General features: G+C 35.3%; 1 protein-coding gene across 1 annotated transcript in view; it reads right to left on the bottom strand.

The window, feature by feature from the left end:
* Positions 1-918: 918 nt before the first annotated feature.
* The window catches only part of CAPZA2 (capping actin protein of muscle Z-line subunit alpha 2), a 58,123-nt gene continuing 35,480 nt past the window's right edge, over positions 919-23,561 (bottom strand). Inside the window, exons 5-10 of the mRNA XM_054564244.1 lie at positions 19,044-19,250; positions 17,485-17,564; positions 11,846-11,924; positions 9,497-9,568; positions 5,835-5,897; positions 919-5,132 (exon numbers count right to left, since the gene is read on the bottom strand). Coding sequence (XP_054420219.1) covers positions 4,992-5,132; positions 5,835-5,897; positions 9,497-9,568; positions 11,846-11,924; positions 17,485-17,564; positions 19,044-19,250 — 642 coding nt within the window. The 3' untranslated portion in view covers positions 919-4,991. The remainder of the gene's footprint in view (positions 5,133-5,834; positions 5,898-9,496; positions 9,569-11,845; positions 11,925-17,484; positions 17,565-19,043; positions 19,251-23,561) is intronic.

Genomic DNA, 23,561 nt, shown 5'->3' with positions numbered 1-23,561 from the left:
TTTTCAGGAAACCTTACTTGGCCTGACATCCCTTTAAAAGCTATCTTAGGTAAGTTAGGTTTTCTGTTAACTTTTAAACAATCTTAAAGTCTTTTACATGTGTGTTCTCCATGGCATACCTTCCTAAACAGGTTCAAGGTGTACCTAGATACTGATCCCCCTCAACCAGTCGGGCATTGGGCAAGCAGCCTCATCTTGCTACCAGACAGGGCCCTAGCCCTGAATGGGTTTGCCTAGGGCCAGCTGTGGTACGTGGATTCTTGACTTCATGTAGGAAAAGATTTCACCAGTCCAGGTGGCTATGCAGATACATGTATTAAAACTGGAACAGTGAAACAAGGATTTAACATATACAAACAGCAATGGGGAGAGCCTAGGCTGGGCTGCCTTCGCTAACAGGGAAGTCAAAGGAAGCTTAGTGGACAGACTGAGGAAATCAGCCTGGGACAAGCTGCCAGCTGCCCACTGCTTTAGTGTTTGGGAGATGTGTGACTTTGGGGAAAAAAGAGGGGGGGCGGGGGGAGAAGGGAAGGGTAACGGCACTGGCTGCTCCCCAGTGGGGGAGCACGCACACCCTGGGTCCTTTGACTCTAGGCTTTCTTGCAGGCGGGAATCTTAGGGGAGGTCACAGGGGACGGTTTCAGCAGAATATTCATCCGTTTTCCAGGTGTGACCGTTCAGGGTCATGGTCTCCACTGATTGGTGACAGGACAGGTCTTTAATTACTGCAGTTGGTTCTGGCGTTGCCCACCTGGTTTTGCTGCTTTTCTGGGCCTGGAGCTGAAATACAACTGAGGCCTAGATGTTATCCCCTACATGTTATTTATCTTCAGGGAGGAAAGGTTACCCTGGGGGTGAGGTCCTTGTTTTCTGTTTTGCTCCCTACTAGGCACTTGTGGGGCCTTCCGCTCTGGTGACCATTTGGTGACCATTTGCGCCTGGCTCTAATTTGCTCAGCCATTGTGTTCAGCTCTGTTTCTCTATTCTGTTTGCCAAGGAATTTTCTTAGATTTTCACTATCCAGTCCACGCCTCAATCCAATTCTCCCAGAGTGTCTTACAAATGTCATTTTCTAGATATGTTGTAACATGAAGATTTAGAAAACACTATGTAGTCCCTTAAGTTCTTTGTAGACACCTTGATGAAATAGTCTTATATTTTCCTAACTCCACAATGCCTGAAATAATCCTCTGAACACAGTGCAATTAATCTCGAATGACCTTAGTTTTTAATATCAATTAGATGTTAAAAGTTTAACTGGTTATTTAATTTTAATTGAATATTTTGCATATTCGCCAACAGCTTTTGCATAATACGATGTCAAATTTGAAAATGCCTATACAAAAAAAATTTGCCCTTAAAAGGTTTATTTCAATGCCAAAAATACTATAATTTAGGAATAAGTTTACATTGTCACTAATCTACCATAGAGAAGCGAATAGAAACACATTCTTCTCAGGATGTTTCATAACATGCATGTATTACACAGAACACCTGTGTTAACTGCTGGCAAAATATGACTTAGTATTTTACTCCCACTAGCTGGCAAAGGCACAAACTGACTATCTGTATGAAAGATCTTTTCAAAGGATCTTGGTGTGATTATTAAGTTAAAAATGATTTTAACCACAGAAAGGGTCACTCAAATGCTATACAGAATTATCTATAGTTGTCCTTAATTACTTCCCTTTCCAAGAACATTTGTAAATGAATGCCTAAGTGGAACAACAAATCGATGTTTTTCTAAAATCAAAAAAGAAACATTTGTAATAAACCAGAATTTCTAGGACACCTTTCACTGAATGGTCCTGTTTTCACTTTAGTTTCCAAAATCCTGACTGAGGAAAAGCCTCATGAACACCTGTGTCAGTCATCTAATTCATACAAATGTACTATAAATGTACATATCCAGGTATAGTCTACAAAAACATCACTCACGTCACACTTTACCGTAATTCTTGGCTTCAGTGTCCACAGCAACCCAAGGCTCCAGCTCTACAGTTGCTTGAATCCCTCTCCTCTCTCCACCTCAGCCAATCACTCCCTTGGTCACACTTGTTACTAACTCCTCAAAATCTCACTTTGAACCACACACTCTAGCTACCATTTTCTACATTCCTAGATCATTCCTTTCAGTATCCCAACTCTAAACATACCATGGATGAAAAAGGGTTTCTGTAATGTCATAAATTCCTAGCTGGGCAGGTCATGGTGGGTGGTCACACCCCAGGCCTACAACTTCTTTAGTCAGAGGTTCTTAAACAGGCCCTGTCCATTTTCTTTGTGCATCTACTAGGTTAACACACCTCTGAAATACCAGAAATAATAACTGCCCTCAAGAGATCTTAACTAGCCGGTAATCCAGCCCTGCCCTGCTTTCTCCTGCCTTTGAATAATTTTCCTTAAAAGTTCCCTCCTTAATCTCAAATGCATAAAAGTACCTGCAAACCACCATTCTCTGGAGGGTTTTAGATCTTGTTCCTGGCAACTGTCATCAGTTTGGTTCAAATAAAATCTTACAAAAATTTACAGGTTTGGACGTTTCTTATGCTGACAATCCATGGATTGTGCCACAATTTTCACCGTTTTTCCCCTCCCGTCAAGCCCTCACTTCTCTGCTTACAGGGCTTAGATTCTACAGATGATCATTATAACCTTGCCCCCTTGGTCCCATGTGGTCAATTATAGTTTCTTGGCAAAACTACCACCTTGGTTAAATTCAATTTATCTGCTCTATGCCTGCACCCAAACAACTTTATATGGCTGAAGAAAAATAGCTATACTTACTGATCTCACTTCAAATTCATTACCACTGGCCTTGAGGAGTCTTTCATTTTGTCTGGCTTTCAAACTATGTTTCCCATTCTCACTCAGAGCACTCCTCTACACAAAGCCTCCAGTATGTAACTGCTACATGGTATTTCCCCTTGAAATCTTAAACCAAACTCCTGTCCAGTCCCTTCTATCCCAATCTTCCCTCATTTTTCAACCCTCAGATCCTTGGCATTGTCTTTCTCTCACATTCTATAACCAGTCTTTTGGCCAATCTTGATTTTACCTTTAACACATATCCAAAAGTTGCCATCTCTACAGCCTACAGGTATGAAACCTCAGGCCAAGCCAGTATTTTCTCAACTGGATTATTGAAATAGCCTCCCAGTTGTTCTCCCTGATATTCTGCCCTTGCCTCCACAGTTCGGCCTATTCAACACATACATTATGTGTCCTAATAAAACTACTTCCCTGAGCTTTTAGTCATGCTGGGTTTCCACTCTTGTACTTAATAAAATGCTAATCTTAGACCATAAAAGACTATTATTCTATTGCAGAATTTTTTCAAAGTATGCTCTGAATTATTTGACAAATATTACCTTTCACATGCACATCACCTTAAAAATAGCAGGATGTATTTTCAAGAAAGCATTCTGGATCATAAAACAGACACAAAGCAACTGGCCTTTAGGGAATACAAACTCACCAATATCCAACTGATACAACTAAGCTAATTAAAGATTCGTCTGATAATTAGTTCACAGTCATCATCAGACTATTGAAAATGTCTTAAATTTGCCAATTCATTTTCTTTAGGAATCCCAACATGGCAAAATTTGTATTTTAAAACTAGAGAAAATAATTTAATCAAAATTTCCATAATTTCATATATTTTCAATGCGTTCAAAGCCCAACAGTGATTTTTAAAAAGGAATTAAATAACATGCTTTCATTGAGAAAAATTTTAAAAACCTATACAATTCAAGCTAATGAAATATTTTATTGTACATAATAAAAGTGGTGCTTTTAAAAATAACATTTCCAGGCCCAGACATCTGCAGGAGTATGTGAGGAAAGAATTCCACTGGAGTATAATATGCGATACTCATTTGATGAAACTATAACCCGCCCCACTCCCTATAGGAAATACTAACATTCAAAACAGGCTTGAAATTCCTGTAGCATCAGTAAATGTTATTTTCTAAAAATATTACAAACATGCATATGATGCCTGGGAAGATGGAAAAAATTGAGACTGAAACTGCACACTTACTCCCAGCTTTTCTAATTCATAACCAGTTAAGAATCACCATATTTAAAGAAAGTATTTTAAAATAACATATGACTCACTGGTAAGTAATTTTTCTACTCAAATAAATATGAAAATTTTCATTTTAATGTCACACTGAATTTCAGTACTTTTCAATCCAAGAAAAAAAAAATCAACTGAGACATAGTCATGAGTTCAGGATTAATATATATTACAATTTGCCTTGTTATAATACAGTTGTGGCTTTATGATAAAAATAACTCAGGGGCATATGGAATTCAAGCTAATTTGCATAACTATCACAAGAAAAAAGCATTAAAAGCATTTCTGAAATGTTTTTTCATTTAATTCCAGAATCTCAAAACTACATTAGACCTTGGCCTTGTTTAAAAAAGTTTAGTTAAACACTAAGCTAGCTAAATAACCTTCTTGGAAGCTTTAAACACAATTCATATAGAAAATGCTTTCCCTCAAGGGTTCGGAAAAGGTAGACAATTTCTTTAGCAGCATATATGGCTAAATCCATCAACCACCTTAAACTAGAATGTCCATTATTGACCCCATTAAAAAGAATTTGACAAATATCAAAAGTTACACTTCATAAACCAAAAGACAACAATTTCAGGGTTATGGTAAGTAAAATATTTCTGAAACACTTCAAAAACTTTTAACAGTAAACTAGAGGAATCATCTCTTCATTGTAAGAGAGGCCTAACAGAAGATGAGAGACATTTAAACTAAAATGATTTTCAATCCTCTTTGAACAAAAGAAATGAAAAATAATGGTTGATTAGCTAAGCTTTGTGCTCTAACCAAACTAATTACAGTGATTTTTAAATGGCAACAGCCCATCTGACTGGGTAGCTTGACAGTTCTGAATACTTTTGCAATGATTTTTTTTTTTTTTAATGCAAAGACACTAAAATGATCCGATCATGCAATGTTCATCTTATGCGTTCTGCATCTCTTTGCCAATCTTGTAGCTAAGAATCTTGTTCCAATCAATCTTAGTGCGTGTCACTGGCAACTGTCGACGTAAGGCTTTGAAAGTAGTGTCCGACATTGTCTGATAATTTTCACTGATGGCAGTCTATGAGAAACAAGTAGTTAAAAGTTTAAAGAAATAAAAAAAAAACAACAATCTCTAAAATATATAGATGATTTAGGAAAAATATACATTGAAGCAGCCTGTTTCATTGCTTTTAAAAGTCAAATAAAAACCCAAATATGGTTTTAAAAGTTGTTTAAAAGCAGCTAAAAGAAAAAGCTTATAATCACTTTGAATAACTAAATACACTAAAATGAAGTTGTAATAAGTTATTTAACATTTGTGTACCCTCATTTTAGATCTACTATTTTTCACTCAGAATATCATAAATTACTGTCTGTAAGGAGGAGTGAAAACTTGTCCAATCCACAAATTAAACGTTTATGTTCAAAAGTCTACTTTAGAAGCTGATATATAATGTAAAAAGCGGAGTACAAAATATGATCTAAACAGACTATAATCCAAATTCTTTGGGAAACACCTCCTATATTAAAATTTCTGATCAGAAACAAAATAACCATTTAAAACCTTGTCATATTTTGACCAGTACTCTGAATTTTGTCTATACTTTCACAAGTTTGCCCTTGAACTAAAAAAACACCACACACACACACACACATGCACAAGACTACATCTCATTACAGTGAAATGATGGAAAAAAAATTTCAGATTTATGACTAAAATTAAAGTTTAAGTGCTATTATTTATAAGCAAATATAGATAAAAGGATTTTAAAAATCATACCTGATACTCATTTTCTGCAGCTTCTACAATCTTTATAAATTCTTTTGCTGTTTGCACCTCATTCTGAATAAAAAACAAAATCAAGTCAATCAAATATTAATTTAAAACTATACTATTAATATTTTTAAATAGGCATGCCAATATATGGTTAATAATTTGTATAATATATAACAGATGGAAATTATAATAAAGAGAAAATACTGTAAGAATTATTCTAAGTCCAAGAGGATCTAGGCAAAAGTATTTTAAATCTACAGAATGAGGCTGGTCTCAGTGTTTCTCTGGTTAATGAAAGAAAAACTTTTATAATACACACTGCTGAAAAATGCAATTATAACACTCAACATATATTCTAAGACACAATCTTTATAGGTAAAAATTTAGTCACAAACTGCTAATTAAGGACTATCTAAATATTGTTAAGTTTACTTAATATTTACCACCATAATACATTATAAAAATATTACCAATTAGGAAGAGCATATTTTAAAGTTTAAGGTGAATTTACTGTAGTGTTTAACTATTTTCTGAAAATCTTAAAAAATCTTTTTTCTTTTGCTAATAGCAAATTTAATGGAACTTTAGACTTCTGTAGTATAAAACAGTATTAATGTAAAAATTCTCAAATATCTTATTTTATATATATTGTTTATAGTTGACCCTTGAACAACATGGGTTTGAACTGCATAGATCCACTTACATTTAAATTTTTTCCAATAAGTACAATACTGTGAAAGAATTTTCTTTATGATTTTAACATTTCCTCCAGTTTACTGTAAAATACAGTATTTAATAAATAAAACATACAAAATACGTTTTAATTATGTTATCAGTAAGGCTTCTGGTGATTAGTAGGTATTAGTAGTTAAGTTTTGGGGGAGTAAAAAGTTATATGCAGATTTTCAACTGTGAATTAGTTCTACATACCTAATCTTCACATTGTTTAAGAGTCAACTATATATTGGGTTGACCAAAAAAATTCATTTAGTTTTTTCCATAAGATGGCTCTAGTAACACTTAGTTGTCTTTAGCTTCATTCAAAAACGATTTTGTTAGACTGTATTATTACAGCTGTTATATCAGTGTAAATTTTTAAAAAAATATCAAAATTGGTGATTTTTCAGTTGCTATTTCAACACTGAAGATGGAAGAAAATATGCAACATTTCCAGCATATTATTCTTTATTATTTCAAGACAGGTAAAATCATGACTGAAATGCAAAAAAAGATTTGCGCAGTGTATGGAGAAGGGGCTGTGAATGATCGAATGTGTCAAAGTGGTTTGCAAAGTTTCATGCTGGAGATTTCTGACTGGATGATGATGCTTCACAGTTGGGTAGACCAGCTGAAGCTGACAGTGATCAAACAGAGATATTAACTGTGAACAATCAACATTATGCCACACAGAAGATAGCCAAGATACTCAAAATATCCAAATCAATAAAGTGATTGGTGAAAAATGAAAAATGTGTCTTTTATTTTATGGAAAAAACTAATGGACTTTTTTGGCGAACTCGATATATTTATACATATCTATAATGGGCACATTTTTCTCTGCCCAAAAACAATAAAACAACAATGATAACCACTATATGATAAAGTGAAAAACATGTTCTTAAAAGCTCAGCACAAATTGACATATTAGTTTACTATAATAACTACCTCTCACAACTCTCTAGTCTATAAATATAGACAAATGTCTCTTAGGAAGAATTTTTACCCAATGTCAAGCTCCCCAAAGATAATAAATAAGTATCCTGTTAATCACATAATATTGCATGTATACTCATTATATAGAACTACAGTTTCAATGTCTCATTGAAAAACAAGATTTGTTAAGTTTCTTTCACTGGCAAATTTTGTAAAAAGAGTACCACTTAGCCAAAAAAAAAAAAACAACAAACAACAAACAAAAAAAAGGCTGTAATCACTTAAGTACTAATGAAAACTTAAAAAATACAGTTTTCTTCTTTTCTCAGGTAGCATTTGGCTTAACACACGCAGACATGTTTCTTAATGTTAAATGCTTTCTTAAATTAAAAATAAATTTTTCCTTAGTATTTGTAAGATAGCTAATTTTGTGTATCAGCTGTTGATGTTTAAATTATGCTGAGTGGTACTTTTAGGTATACAACACAAATGTTTATGGGAAAACACCATGTTAATGTTATATTAGCGTCCTTGGGGCAAAACAAGTCTACCATGAAATAGCTACATGGGCAATGGAAAGAAACGTATGACAAACTCTGCAGGGAATTATAACTAAATTCAGAGTTTCTTGAATTTGAAAGCTGAACGTCAGAAAAACTTCATTAAATCATAATTTCAATAGATAGACTGGGGAAAGCAAACAATACAAACATAAAGGTTAAATACAGGATCAGAGATGTAAATTTAAGAGCTAAACCTATAAAATCTTTAGAAAACACTCAAGGTAAATCATCATGACTGTTGTATATTAAGCCTTAATAAAAGCATCTATTAATATACCAAAAGCAAAAGTAACAAAAAAACCCAAATGGACTACATCAAAACTGAAATCCTTTGTTCTGCAAATAATACTAGCAAGAAAGTGAAAAGATTTACAGAATGGGAGATAATATTTGCAAATCATTTTTCTGATACAGGATTTGTATCCAAAATATGTAAGCAAAAACTACAACTCAACAATAAAAACCAAATTACCAATCAAGAAATAGGCAAAGAATCTGAACAGAAATTTTCAATGCGTAAGTGACCCATAAATATACATAAAAAGATGCTCATTATCATTATCTGTCAGGAATATGTAAACAAAAACCACAATGAGATACTGAGTAGGATAGCTATAACCAAAAAGACATAAATTTTGGTGAGGATGTGGAAAAACTGGAACCCTCAATTAGAACTGATGGCAATGTAAAATGGTGCAGCCACTTTGGAAACACTGGCAGTTTTTCAAAATGTTAAACATAGAATTATCATATGACCCCGCAATTCCACTGCCACATATATACTAAAGAGGAATTACAACAAATGTCTGCACAAAAAATAGTACATGAAGGTTCAGAGCAGAAAAAGTAGAAAACAATACAAATGTTCAACAAATAATAAATGGATAAATAAAATGAGGTGAATGGAATATTATTTGGCAAAAAAAAAGAGTGGGACATTGGTACATGCTCTAACATGAACACACCCTGAAAAGATGCTAAATGAAAAAAAAAAAACCAGTCACGAAAGACCACGTATTGTAGTATTCCATATGAAAGGCCAAGAATAGGCAATTCCATAGTCAGAAAATTGATTCGTGGTTGCCCAGGCCCGAGAGTCGTTTGGGTAAAGGGCTGGTTGTAGGGGATGGGGAGCGGGAATTGCGGAGCAACTGATAATGGGTACTGGATTTTTAGAGGACAAAAATGACTGTGTTGACTGTCGTACAATCCTCTTAATATACTAAAAAAACTGAATTTTACTCTTCAACTGGTGAATTGAATGGTATGTAAATTGTATCTCAAAGAAGCTGTTAAAAAAGTTGGGTATCAATTTACTTACCCATCTTTAATCTATTTGAAAATAACTTAATCTAAAGCAGAAATATTATTTAAAATTTTACTTCCAAAACTGTTCTGTGGTTTTACAGAAGTATTGGGTTAAATTTTATTTTAGAATTGATTACTTACAGACACTGTTAGGGAATCTTGTATATCTTTATGACTCACTAGCTGAACATTACCGTCTTCGTAATAATGAACCTATTAAAAAAGAAATTACAGAAACCATATATAGGCAAGAACCATCAAGATGCACATGGCTTCAACAATCACATCAATTGATGATTATCAATTTCAGCTCTAACCTAGACTCCTTTGATGAGTTCCTGACCTTTCAAACCCCAGCAAGACTTCCTGCCTAGTCTAGTGAGAAGACTAGTTAGCCGTTCTGGCAATTACTCAGGCAAGCCCTCCGTTGACCTAACTGCTGGACGTTATTATCTCTGATATTCTGCTAGTGCCTAAACTCAAGGTTTCTAAAATCAAGCTCACAATACTCCCCCCATTATTCCTCTTTTGTGTACTTATACCAACCATGTAATTCCTCAAATTCAAAGACATGAATTTATTCACTAAATATTAATTGAGTGATTACTACATATGGCTCCTATTAAAAAGTTCTAGGGACACATAGCTTTTAAAAAGATAGTTCCTGAACTCATATTTCAATGCAACGTAAGAGGTACATAAACAGTACATAGTAATACTCCAGACTCTCTAAGCACTAAAAAAGGACTTCAGAGAAGAGGCAACACTGCACTCCGTTTAGCAAAATGACTGACTAATCAGGGAAGATAAGGAAACGGAACTTAGAGAACAGCATACTTTCGGAAGGCTTGGAGATACTAGTGGAGGGAATGCGTGTGAGGTCGGAGATGGAGAAGAATGGCTGGGGAAATATGACAGGTAGGGAACAAGTCAACTTTGGGCCTTAATGCCACCTAAATATGTCTGGACCATCTAGTAGGTGAGAGTGTACTGCTAAAATGGTAGCAAACAGGCAAGTAACATATCTACATTTAACTTAAAAAAAAAAAAATCATCTTTCTTGAGGCTGCATGGGAAAAAAAATGGATTAGAGAATGGCAAAAGGTCTAGCAATTCAACAAAATAAAGTAACAATTATATGCCAGGCATGATGCTAAGTGCTGAAGATAGAACTATGAACCAGATAATCCTGGTTCTCAACAAGCTTTTGTCCAACAGAGGCAGCATTTTACAAATTACTCAGGTGAGAGAGCTGCTGAGGCCTCACTGAAGGGAAGAATGTCAACAAAAATGGCTACCATTCATTAAGCACTTTATTTCTACCTCTACTGTAACCATTTTATCTACATAAACTAACCTTTAAATAGTCATATGAGCTTTTTTTAAGCTAATGAAGAAACAAAAAGAGCTTAAATGCCTTTTTGATGCCATACAACTAATAACTAGCAGTCTGATTTCAAAATCCATGATCTTCGTCTCATTTCTCTATCCCCTAAGGGATAGTCATCAAGAAATAAAAGCATTAGGATGTAAGACAAGAAACTAGAAATTAGAAATGTATATTGGAGCTGGATGATAAAGCAGCAGCATCTTTATTCCTTTATGGCTCTTGCCACAGTACTTTTCATGATAGCTGATCAACAAATATATTGAATAAATGCATGAACCAAGATATAAAAAGATTAGTCAGTATTTTCCTTTAACTAATTTAGTAGTATCTATATTGAAATACTTAGTCTTAGCTATCAAATATTCTTCTATATAAACATTTGAGCTTACATTAAAAGTCAAAAAATTCAATTCCAATGGGTTTCATATAAGAAGCCAAATATAAGTATAGAAGATACTTACATATATACTGCGTACATATATTAATATACACATATAATGCATACATTTATTGATCTAAACATGCATATATTAATATCACACTTCACCCTACTCTACCCAACTGAGATTAACAGAACAGAGGATGCTTATATGAACAAATTATATAAAGAGCAGAGGGGATGGGAAAAAGAGGATAATGGTGGAAAGGGGAAGGGACTAGACAAAGAACATGTGTGAATGACCCATGGACATGGACAACAGAGTGGGAATTGACTGTGGAAGTGGGGGGTGGGGGTGGGGGTTGGGGGTGGGATTGGTGGAGCGGGGCAGAGGGGGAAAAAATTGAGGTAACTGTTAACAGAATAAACATGATTAAAAAAAATTTTTTTTAAAAAAGAGAAGACCAAATAACAGCACCTAATTTTAGTTGTGTTTTTAGAATCTGTCAGCTTTCCTTCCAGATTTCTGATGAATACAGAGAATGAACTACAAGGTTATTAAAAAATGAAATCAGCACTACTTGTTTTTCCCATTACCTCAACATGAAGATGTGAAAAAGAAGTGATTATTATATATCATGAAAATATAAACTTATGAATTAGTTGTTTTTCTATTCAGAATCATTTAGAGATCAGTAAACAAATTCTTTCTATTCCATACCTGAATTTTCAAGATGCCAACCACTTGAGCAGTTGAAGGAGTGATCGTAAACTTCCACTCTGACCTCCAACGACCATTCCTTAAAAATAAAAATAGCAGCTGTAAGTCGGTAGGAAAAATAACTTGAATAACTTTTAAATTCCAGATTTAAATTTAATGTTACAGTATAAGAGAAATGTCGGGGATGGATGGTGGACATTCATTAAACTAAAACATGATACTTTTGGAGAAAAATTTTAAGCTACTTCTTCAACTGACTCACTTATGTTTCAATTAAGAATAAAATGAATAATGTTCAGATTATCGGGGCTTTTGCAAATACAATCAATGCAGTTTAACATCCACTGACTGATGCAAAGTACCAAATAAAGAGAATGGATAGTACTACAACATTGTTAAGGATGTTTTGACATTTGGAATGAGAAGAGCTATAAAGAATTATGGGCATCAGGTTTTCCCCCACTTTTCCAATTTTAGGTTTAAAGTTTTCACATAAAAGGCACATCCTCCTCCTCCTTGAAATGATTTGTGATATACACATTAAAAGATATGCATATCACGGTAGGAAACTGTGATGTTACAAACAAGTAACAGGTATGTTGTTCATTTTGTCTACCAGGTAATGAATTTTATCCCTTTTTTTTTTCCTTAATAGCCTTTTCATAGCAACGCCTTTACTTTGGACCTTTACTTGCTTTCTGCATGCTAAAAGATATTCTGATATGCAAATCTATTAACTTTTTTTTGAACAGTATACCGTTGGGAAACACCCTGTCTGGTTTCAGAGAATGCAGCCTCGCCAAGAGGTGAGAGGGCCCCAAAGCTGGAAATAATCAAGGAGATCTTGGAAGAACAGGCCACTGAGAACACCTGCCTCCCTCACACTGTCCTGCTTGGCTCTGTGATGGTCAGTGAGCCATGACAGCTAAGTTTTCTCACAAGGAGAAACAACCTAAGACAGATATCGGCCAGTATGAGCAGCAGACAAGGACCTGGGGGACACAGAGAAAGGGCACAAAGGCCTGCACTGCTCGGCTCAGCTAGGACAAGGCCAGAGCCCTCATTCTATCTGAAAGCAGTCTCCTTATCTCTTGGCTCTGCCCTGCCCGCCTGGCTCAGGCTTGAAACAATACTAAAGGCAGGTACAGCTCTAAACTGAATCCAGCAGTTCCTGGGAATAATCAGGCCTACAAGTAAGTTCCTCTAAGCATGCTTTGTTCTTTCCTCTAAAGTTATGATAACTGGCTCATACTGGTAAGATTTACCTTATTAATAGACCCTAACCTGAGGCAGATCTCTTGTGTTCCTTCAACTGTTATCCATGATCTCTATTTGTTTTCTGTAAACATAGCCTTTTCACATTGAATGTATACCCCTGTGCATATGGTTCTCAACAAGAGCCGTTGGACAAGGGGGTTCAGGGCCTTTTCTCCCCCAGTGGGAAGAGCCATGTCCCCTCTCCTGGCAAACAGAGAAGTGTTTCTGACAATATGTTTATTCCCCCCATCTGTGACAACCACGGGACAGGCTCTGTGGGATCCAGAGTCTGTTCCCTCCTCAGCTGCCTCCAGACAGTGACTCTCAGATTCAGGAGCCCCACGCTCCACCATGGCGCTCCCTGCGACAGTATACATTCCTAAAATAATCACAGGGTTAAAAGATCTCTATACTTGCTTTGGTATAAAATTATTTATGGGTTCTCTTTGATATTCTTCCACTCTAATCAATCATGAAAATCTACAGAATGATGATACCCTCATACCCAAAGTTAACACTTAACATTTGAAAAGTCCTGTTATTAAAACAATGTACATGTTGTACAAAATAAAAGAGAATTGTGTAACATATCTTGACTTTTAGTGACTTATCCAAAGTTATCCACAGAAGCTCAGTTGGAGCCTAGGTCTATTCATTTTATTTCATGATTCCAAAAGAAGTTATTCCTTTTATTTAGGTATTAGTATCAAGACAATGTGTGTATATCACTGATTGTGAAAAGAAATTCCAAATCAAGTAATGAGATCAATTTGAGAACTATTTCATTTTTTAAAATTTTATTTATTCGTTTGTTATTCTCGTCTGAGGACATGCTTATTGATTTTAGAGAGACGGGTAAGAAGGAAGAGAGGGAGAGAAACATCAATGGGTTGCCTCTTGCACAAGCCCCCAACCAGGGACTGAACCCACAACCTAAGCATGTGCCCTCACTGGAACAGAACCTGCAACCTTTTTGTTTATGGGATAGTGCTCCAACCAACTGAGCCACAGTGGCCAAGGCTTAGAAACTATTTCAAAGGACACTCCAAAGACATTATTATACCATAATAGTAAATTATGCTGAGTAGATAGTACCCTTTCATCAATGATGTAAATAGTCACGATGTCCTAGCCTTTAATTTCATTCTTCCCTTCCCGTCTATTAATGCTGTTATTACTAATGTCTTCATTTAAAAAACATTTATTAAGTCCCCCATACTGCTAGACATTAGGGAAACAGTAGAGACCAAGAAGAGGCTGTCCCTAGTGAAATCTACAGAACATCCATGACTAGTATTTTCTGATTTTTGTTTTTCTCTACTTTTGATGAATTAAAGAGTATTTCTATATACCAAAATACTTAGACTTTACTATTTTACTGAGATCATTGTAATATGCATGCTTAGAGCTTTGGAATATCATAAATTTTCTCTTTTCCAAAAAGTGGAAATCATTTTTAACTTCAATGATATAATATTCATAGTGGTACTCTAGGGAAAAAAATATTCAGATACATAAAGTGAAATAGTGAGAACAGAAAACTCAAGAACAGACATTATCTTCACTTTAAATACGTTAAAGCTCAAATTAATTATATTTTTGAAAACTAATTGCAGTATTTTGTCATGTGTAATGTACACTTTTTACCCAAATTTTAAAATAAGGATGCACATTATAAATGGGTAGTACTAATTCTGTATATATAAAAGTTTTTAATTCTTTATTTATGCTTATGCATTAAAAGCGTAACTCTAGAAAGCAATAGCGATATCCATATGCAAAATAATACCCTGAAATATGATAATCAGTTCTAAATACAAATAGATAAAAAATTGAATTAAAAAATTAAAATGAAAGATTTTTTTCCCTGAAAGTTTGGGCCAAAAACTTGGATGCTCACTATACACAAGAACATATTATATATGATAAATTCTGGTAGTAAATTTACTAAAATATCTCCAATATACTTTAAGGTAAAACTTAGTAACAAGAATTTTTTCCTTATATAAATTCAACAAGATTGATTTTACTATACATATCCTGGCACAAAGAGCATAAATTAACAGTGATTTTGTGTGATTTTTTCTTTAGGGTACTAGTAGATTAATGGAACAAGTTTTTAAGCCTAAAATGGAGAAAATTCCTTTACATTAAGTCCGTAAAAGTAACTTTCTACACCAGAATCTTTGAGTGATTGTAGCTTGTCATTAAGGCCTATGTTTACACATGGAACTGATTTTCTCTCAGTGATAATGTATCTGCATTCTTCCAAATGTTCCTGTTTAACCTTGTAAACTTGCATTTATTTCTAGATGGTTAAGTAGTGCAGCGAGCTTGGGCCACAGACCAAATTGGTCCATAGGGGTTACTTATACCTCAGGAGCACTACCACCAACCTGGTTAACAAGTCAAAGACTAATATACTTAAAAGGTAAATAATTAACAATAGCATGTATTAACTAAAAAGGGGGTGTAAAGGTAAGGATTTAATTCTGAACTTAATAAAGTCTTGGAGAGCCTCAGAATTTTGTAAGAGAAGATACCTCAGAAACAGTCTTGTCTAAAAATAAAAAGGCCTAACAACTTGTCAAAGATCAAAGATTAATATGGCAAGTCAGTGCTTTGGGGAACTACTTTTGTAAGGAATAATCAAACGATTTGTACACAACCTTGTAAGGCATGACTGTAATTTGCCTCACTGTATAATAAAATACTCCACTACTCCCTCACACTGGCCAACCAGGTACAAGGCAATCCACATGAAAAATCTACTTCAAAGACCCTAAAATTCACAAAAGAAATCATAAATCTTCACTCTAAAATTACCTCTGTTCTCTTCCCTCATTTAAGTCTCATTCAGAAACAATCTCTTCTCAAAATAGGCATATGGGCCTCCAACTGATCTGTTTGCAGGCACACACATTCCCTTAGGATGCTGCTTACTAGTCTCTAAAAACACCCAACACTCTTCCCATTCTCTCTTCATTCAGTATCAATGGATTTACTGCTACCTTTAATAATTAGACTGATTATAGCGCAGATACTGTTCTTGAATCAAAAGGCTGAAGTTCCCCCACCCCATTTTATTTCATACTGATTTCAAGTTTACAGCTTAGTGGTTAGACAAATCATGTATTTTTATATAGTGTTTCTCTTGATATTTTCCAGTACCCCAAGTGGCACTGTATGTAGTTACTGCAATATTTTTGACTATATTCCCTCTGCTTTACTTACATCCCCACAACTACTTTGTAATTACAAATTTGTACTTTTTAATCCCTTCACTTCTTTTCACCCAATCCCCCAACACCCCTCCCTTCTAGCTTTCTGTGCCTATGAGTCTGTTTCCATTTTGTATGTTCATTTTTTTCTTTAGATTTTACACATAAGTGAAATCATATGGTATGAAGGGGGACCCAAACAAACCCCAGAATTTATTTATAAAATATCATGTATTTATTCTTATGTTTAAACTTCAGTCACCTTCAAAGTACTCTCTGTTTGATGCAATATGCCTATTAAGACATTTTCTTCCCCAGCTCAAAACAGTGTTTGAACTCACTGATTTTGATGCCTTTTAGTGTTTCTGCTGTTTTTTGTTTCATCTCTTCCACATCAACAAAATGGTTCCCTTTGAGGACTTTTTCCATCCAGGCAAACAAACAAACAAAAAGTAGCTCAGAGCAAGATCGCGTGAATAGGGACAGTGGGGCACAGGGGGGAGTCATGTGGTTTTGGTCAAAAACTGCTGAACACACAGCGCAGTGTGGGCAGATGCACTCGTAAATCATCCATCATGAAATGGGCAAACTTATTGAAAGAATCTTAAAAAAAAAAATTCACTGAAGCCAAATTCAGCTTCTTAAAACACCAGCTAGTACACAGATACAGATGGGCTCCTGTACAAGAGACTTAGCCTCCAGAAGATAATTTTGTTGTTGTTTTTTTTTTTACGGGACCCCCTTGTATTTGTCTTTCCCTGACTAATTGCGCTGAGCATAATAATACCCTCTTGGTCTATCCTTGCTGTTACAAATGGTAAGATTTCATTCTTTTTTATGGCCAAGTAATATTCCATTACATACATGTACCACAGCTTTTTTGTCCACTCATCTACTGATGGGCACTTGGGGGATCTTCTGTATCTTGGCTATTGTAAATAACTCTTATAATGAACAGAGGTGCGTTTTTTTTTTTTCCAAATCAGTGTTTTGATTTCTTGAAATATATACCCAGAAGTGAAATCTCTGGATCATAAAAAGGCTGAAATTTTATATTATGTTTAGACTGCTCTTAATCACAAACAAGCAAGATATAGAGCAAGAATCTTTTACAAAAATAACCATGTCAAAAGTCCCCAATACACAAAAGTTTTAACTTACCAAAAATTTTTTGCTTGGAACTGATGGCTTTCTATGCATGCAATAATGGTTTGCTGTCCATCTATTTTTTTACCATATACCTTGATGGCAAAGAAAACAGACATAAGAGTGAATTTAGGGCCACAGAAAGTCTAACTTTGAACATCCACAAAATAATGAAAATTGTAAGCACTTTGGCAGGAACATATAATACCCAAACACGTAGAATAAATCAGATTCTTAGTTGATTATAAAGAACTCAGAATGAATAAAATGAAATTTACTTAGTAAAACTGACTGTACTCCAAAGTAGTCATAAACATTCTAGATATACCATACTTTTCACTCCAAACACAACTATCATGAGAGGTGTAAATATATAGATACCCTCTGGCTGTTTCTATGCAAATATAAACTGGACCTAGATTGTGATTATCTTTGTTTATTTCACAATCTTAGGAACTGTAATTTCTCTAGTCATTTAAAAAAGCATTCAAATAAAGTTAATTTACTTATAACCAAGAAAGGTTATTAAGAAAATGCCTATGATGCTATGAAGATGTTATTTTATCTCCCGCCTACTGCTTTAAAAGTAGTGACTAAATTGTGGCTTTCAACCCCCCAGGAACAAATAAGGACACTAACTTAACCTAACCACCTTATTTTTTTAGTTATTCTCTCAAAATAATCATAATCAACAAGGTTATAATTCAAAGAACTTATAAGGTATCTGAGGTTATGCCGCTATATTTCTCAAATAATTATTGAAAACTAGATACTTAAGAGTACCATATGAATTCTTGTCTTAACCAGGAAACTGCTGGATGAAATAGGGTAGTATTAATAATTATGTTGGGATAGCAGGTATAAACCAGGATACACGGTCACCTTAGGTTGGAGAGGTAGGCAGAGGCCAGTTCCATAGGGCCTTGAAAGCCATGTTCAGAAGCGTAGACTCTATCCTAAGTGCAATGGGATATCGGTGAAGGATTTTAAGCACAGGATTTCGTGATCTGATTGGCATTTCAAGATTACTCTGGCTATGGAGATCATAGAAGCACAAACAAACTGTGGGGGACTAAAAAACCTGAGTACAAACCATCTTATGAAAGGAAAAAGAAAGCCCTCCTAGTTTCTAACATACTTCATCCGGAAAACATAAAAATAGCTTAAACCTATGAAAGAACATTAAGAAATTTTATTCTAAAACACATGAGGACATGATTTCCAATATTTTTATTTGTTCTAAGATCTTGTAATTTAATAAAAAGTTTGATCTAAGTTTATTGAAAAGAGGCCTAAACATGAGATTAAAGAATCACATAATAATCATGTCCCTTGTATGAGAATTCCTACTTGAATTTAATTCAAGGTACCAAATTTTTCCATTTGGGGCTATCATAATATATCTACTATTTAGAATATCTTGAGAAAAATAGTAAACATTCTCAAAAATACTTCAAGAAAAAAAGAATGGCAAGTTATGTCAGTTTTGCAAGTTACTGTAAATTTCAGGAGATCATATAAACACTGTCATATTTATATAAGACAAAAGAAAAAGGTACACACTGATGACTTACAGTGCAGACCCCATTTGGATAATGTTCTTTTACATAAGCTCGTAGAGCGGTTTCTACCGAAGTTCTCCATGATTCAACTGCATTCTCTGCTTCATATGGTCTTGGATCAGTTGCCTCTTTTCTTAAGTGATCAAATTTGAAACAGATTCTGTTTTTTGGATCCAAAAACTTTCCATTTCCCACGTCGCCATGTTCTGTTATCAATACCTTCAATTGTTTTTGGAAAAAAGAATTCAATAGCATTAAAGTACTTAAATTAAAGATGAATATTAATACATCCACTTAAACTTTCTACTGAAAACTATAAAATAAGTCTACTTCAAACAACTGGTTTACCTTATGACACAACTATAATACTTCAAATGAGTAGACTATAGAGACAGTGAGGCTACCCTCATTCAGCTTGGTTCATGAATCTGATTTCACACAACTAACTTCCAGTTCCCAGTACAAAAAATATCTCTAATACATTGTTGAGGTCAGTTTTTCTTTGAGAACACTGAACAGCTTACTACCTCTGTTGTTAGTCCGCAGCTCCACAAATCTAAGGAACTGATAAAAACCTTCAATGAAGACACTGACAAGAATGGTTTTAATCCAGTAAAACTCTTCTTCAGTGTGTCCTATGGCTACTGGGGCCACGATCTCATCCACTGTGAAGTGCCTCCATCCTGTTTTTATAAGCTAATCACTGACAGTTATTTTCGGTTGACTTCCATATTTTTTGAAATTTATTTATTCATTTACATACATTTATATTACACATGCATAACTTCACCATTTTGTGCTTTATTTTGAAAATTACCCTTTTCCTTCTCTTGTAACTCTCCTAATTTTTGGTGTACCTGTGACAGAACTTACCCATCTCTTTGATGTAAATCATAAAAACACAGAACATATCCTTTTAAATTTTTTTCAGTCAATAATCCTACAAATATCCTTTAATATTTTTGGTTTCTTTCCCTCGTTAATTTAAGGAGTGCTTTAAAGTATTTAATTCTACAGTTAAAATTATTATTATTAGCAAAATACCATCTTTTACAGTTTGTCTTATTTAAGATGGTCTCCCTTCCCCTATCTTGTACATTTTTATTTTTATTTATTTAAAAAGTTTTTTTTTTTAAAGAGGGGGGAGAAGAGAGGGTAAAAGAGAAGAGCTGCATTGATGTGTGAGAAAAACATCAACTGGTTGCCTCTCTCACGCCCCACTGGGATCCTGGCTCACAACACAGGCATATGCCTGGATGGTAAACTGAACCCTGCGACCTTTGGGTTCATAGGCCTGCGCTCAACACACAGAGCCAGACCAGCCAGGGCTCTTTTTAGAATTTTGGTCATTTTACAAATTTTAATCCACCAGAAATTTATTTTATAGTGTATGAGACAGATTCAAATTAACTATTTCTTGATAGAAATCAGTTGTGCCAGTATCTTTTATTAGGCCTGGCCAGGTCAGTTGGTTAGAGTATCATCCTTATACGCCACAGTGGCAGTTTCATGTCCAGCCACTGCACATGCAAGAATTAATCAATGGGAGAGAATCAAGATGGCAGAGGAGTGAGTGGAAGGCACACTGACCTCCTCCCAGGACCAACCAGGACTTGCAAGTGAATTGTGGAGAAATCATCTGGAACAAACAACTACAGTGAGAGAGAAGCCTTGTAACGTAGGAGACAGAAGAATCAGCTTTAGCACAATCTAACTGGTAAAGAGTGTGGTGGGGACTCAAGAAGGCAGGCGGGGCGCCCACAGGAGGCAGCACCAGAAGGATATTGAAACGGCCAGTTGGATCCCCCTGAGAAGAGCAGGGTCTGAACCAAAAGCGGAGATCTCTAGCCTACAGCATCAGAGCCCAAAAACTACAAAGAAAACAGCCAGCTGAGAAAAGCATCAGACTTGCTCTCTGCCAGAGACTGGCGGCTGGAGACACAAAGAACCATTTAAACAGCATAAATTTTTATTTGCAGCCACTTACCGTGGCCTCTGGCAAAGACAGGGGCAGAGTGGGCTACAGATACCTGAGGAGAGACTGGAGAAGGAGGCTTTGGGGAGAGAACTGCGAGTGGCTGGCGAGATCTCGGTGTTGACTCATCCCCCATATGGCAGCAGCCATCTTGCTCAGGCAGAGACAACTCCCCCGAGTGGCAGCAGCATCAGAGGACCCAATAGCCCAAACCCCAGGTGGGATTCCATCCTCTCACGTGCTATCTAAGGCACCCTGCTGAGTGCAGAGTGACTAGATTAACAGCTGAAGGAGAAAGCCACAGACAGTAGATTCCTGGAAGTCTGCAAAAGACTGCCTAAGATCAGGCAGGGACAAAATCTGACATCATCAGAGGCAGATCCAGAAAGTAAAGAACAGCAGCCTCCTACCACAGAAGTTCACACCGCAAAGTCAGGAAATCAAGACAGATCAACTTAAGAAGCAGAAGCAAAAAAGAAGAGTCCCAGAAATAATGGGTAGACAAAGAAACACCCCCCACTCGAAGGGAAAGGAGGAATCCCCACAAAGAGAACTAAATAAAATAGAGGCAAGTAAACTATCAAATATTGAGTTCTAAACAACAGTTCTAAGGAAGCTCAATGAGCTCAGTGAGCTCAGAGAGAATTACAAAAAAACTACAGGGAAACTACGAGGAACTTACTGCAAACTGTATCAGCATGAAAACAGACGTAGAAACTATCAATAAGAGACAAGAGGAAATGAAGAATACAATTTCTGATTTGAAGCACACAGTAGAAGGTATCAAAAGCAGGCTGGATGAAGCAGAGGATTGAATCAGCGAGCTGGAGGAAAAGGTAGAAAAAAGCTCCCAGAAAGAGCAAGAAAATGAAAAAAGACTCAAAAAGAACGAAGAGGGGAATGCAGGACAACCTGAAAGGTAATATCCGTATGATAGGGATACCAGGAGAAGAGGATGAGGAAGCGATAGAGAACCTGTTTGAAAAAGTAATGATGGAAAACTTTCCTCCTTGGAGGAGAGAAAAAGGCACACAATCCAGGAAGCACACAGGGTCCCATTCAAGAGGCACCCAATGAGGCCCACTCCAAGACACATCATCATTAAAATGGCAAATATCAAAGACAAACAGAGAATGCTAAAGGCAGCAAGAGAGAAAGAGGTAATAACATCTAACGTAGCCCCAATACAGCTAGCATTTGACTTCTCAACGGAAACACTGCAAGCCAAAAAGGAGTGGCAAGAAATATTCCAAGTTATGAAAAGCAAAGGCCTGAACCAAGACTGCTCTACCCAGCAAGGCTCTCAATTAAAATGGAAGGTGAAATAAGGAGTTTCCTAGACAAAAGGCTAAAAGAATACATCTCCACCAAACGAGCATTGCAAAATATGCTAAAGGAACTGCTTTCAGATGAAGAAAAAGAGTCTATGAATACCCATTCCTTTCACAGTTGCCAATACTTGATGTTATCAATGATGTGTTATTTTTAATTGTTTCTTCATGATTTGTTGAAACTAAATCTGGTTTTGTATATTTCTTACCTATTTCTATTATCTTTAAAAAACTTTAAATGACTTTTTGGTATTTTTTTAATCCATTTTTTTATTAAATGTTTGTAGAATTCTCCCCCTCCAAAAACACCAGAAGAATCCATTAATCCTTTTTTAGACGTGTTGCAAATTCTTTCCTATTCTATTACTTGTCCTTTAACCTTTTTTATATGTACATTACTGTACAGTCTTAAATGTTTAATATAGTCAGTCAATATTTTACTTTATAGCTTCTGGGTTTGAATATTTTATTTCAGGGTAAGAAAAATATTAGTTTATATTTTCTCCTAAAACTCCTTAGATTCTACATATTGATTTTTAACTCCTGAATATTTCTTGTATAATGTGTGAAATAGGGCTCTATATTTTTTATTTCAGGTAACAGTGTTCCATGCACCGTATTTGTTGAATAAGCCTAATTTTCCCCATTGATTTGAAATGTCAACTTAATCATATATTACATTGTTAGATATATATGTTTGTGTCTAGAATGCTCATTGTATTTCATGGATCTACTTGATTATTTCTGAGCTGGTGTCATGTTGTTTAATTGCTGAGAATTTATAATGGTTTTAATTTTTTAAATATTTTATAATTAACTTCGACATTGAAAAAAATAAATAAAATCAATCTGTATTAAGTAAGAAAGAAAAGAAAAGAAAGAAAGAAAGAAAGAAAGAAAGAAAGAAAGAAAGAAAGAAAAGAAAGAAAGAAAGAAAAGAAAGAAAGAGAAGAAAAGAAAAAAGAAAGGAGGGAGGGAAGGAGAGAGATGGAACTCTTATCTTTTGTGACAACATGGATGGAACTGGAGAATATTAAGCTAAGTGAAATAAGCTAGTTGATGAAAGACAAATACCATAAGATCTCACCTATAAGTGGAATCTATTCTAAAAAAAAACCAAAATGAACAAAATAAACCATGGGCATGGAAACATGGAGCAGACTGAAAGTGACCAGAGGGGATGGGGAAAGAGAGCAATGGTGGAAAGAAGGGGAAGGGACTGGA

Source organism: Pteronotus mesoamericanus, unplaced genomic scaffold (genome assembly GCF_021234165.1).
Source record: "Pteronotus mesoamericanus isolate MK-2021 breed Mesoamerican mustached bat unplaced genomic scaffold, CSHL_Meso_final scaffold_85, whole genome shotgun sequence".
Taxonomy (NCBI): Eukaryota; Metazoa; Chordata; class Mammalia; order Chiroptera; family Mormoopidae; genus Pteronotus; species Pteronotus mesoamericanus.
The sequence above is the reverse complement of the archived record's forward strand: the minus strand, read 5'-3'. Positions and strand labels throughout refer to the sequence as shown.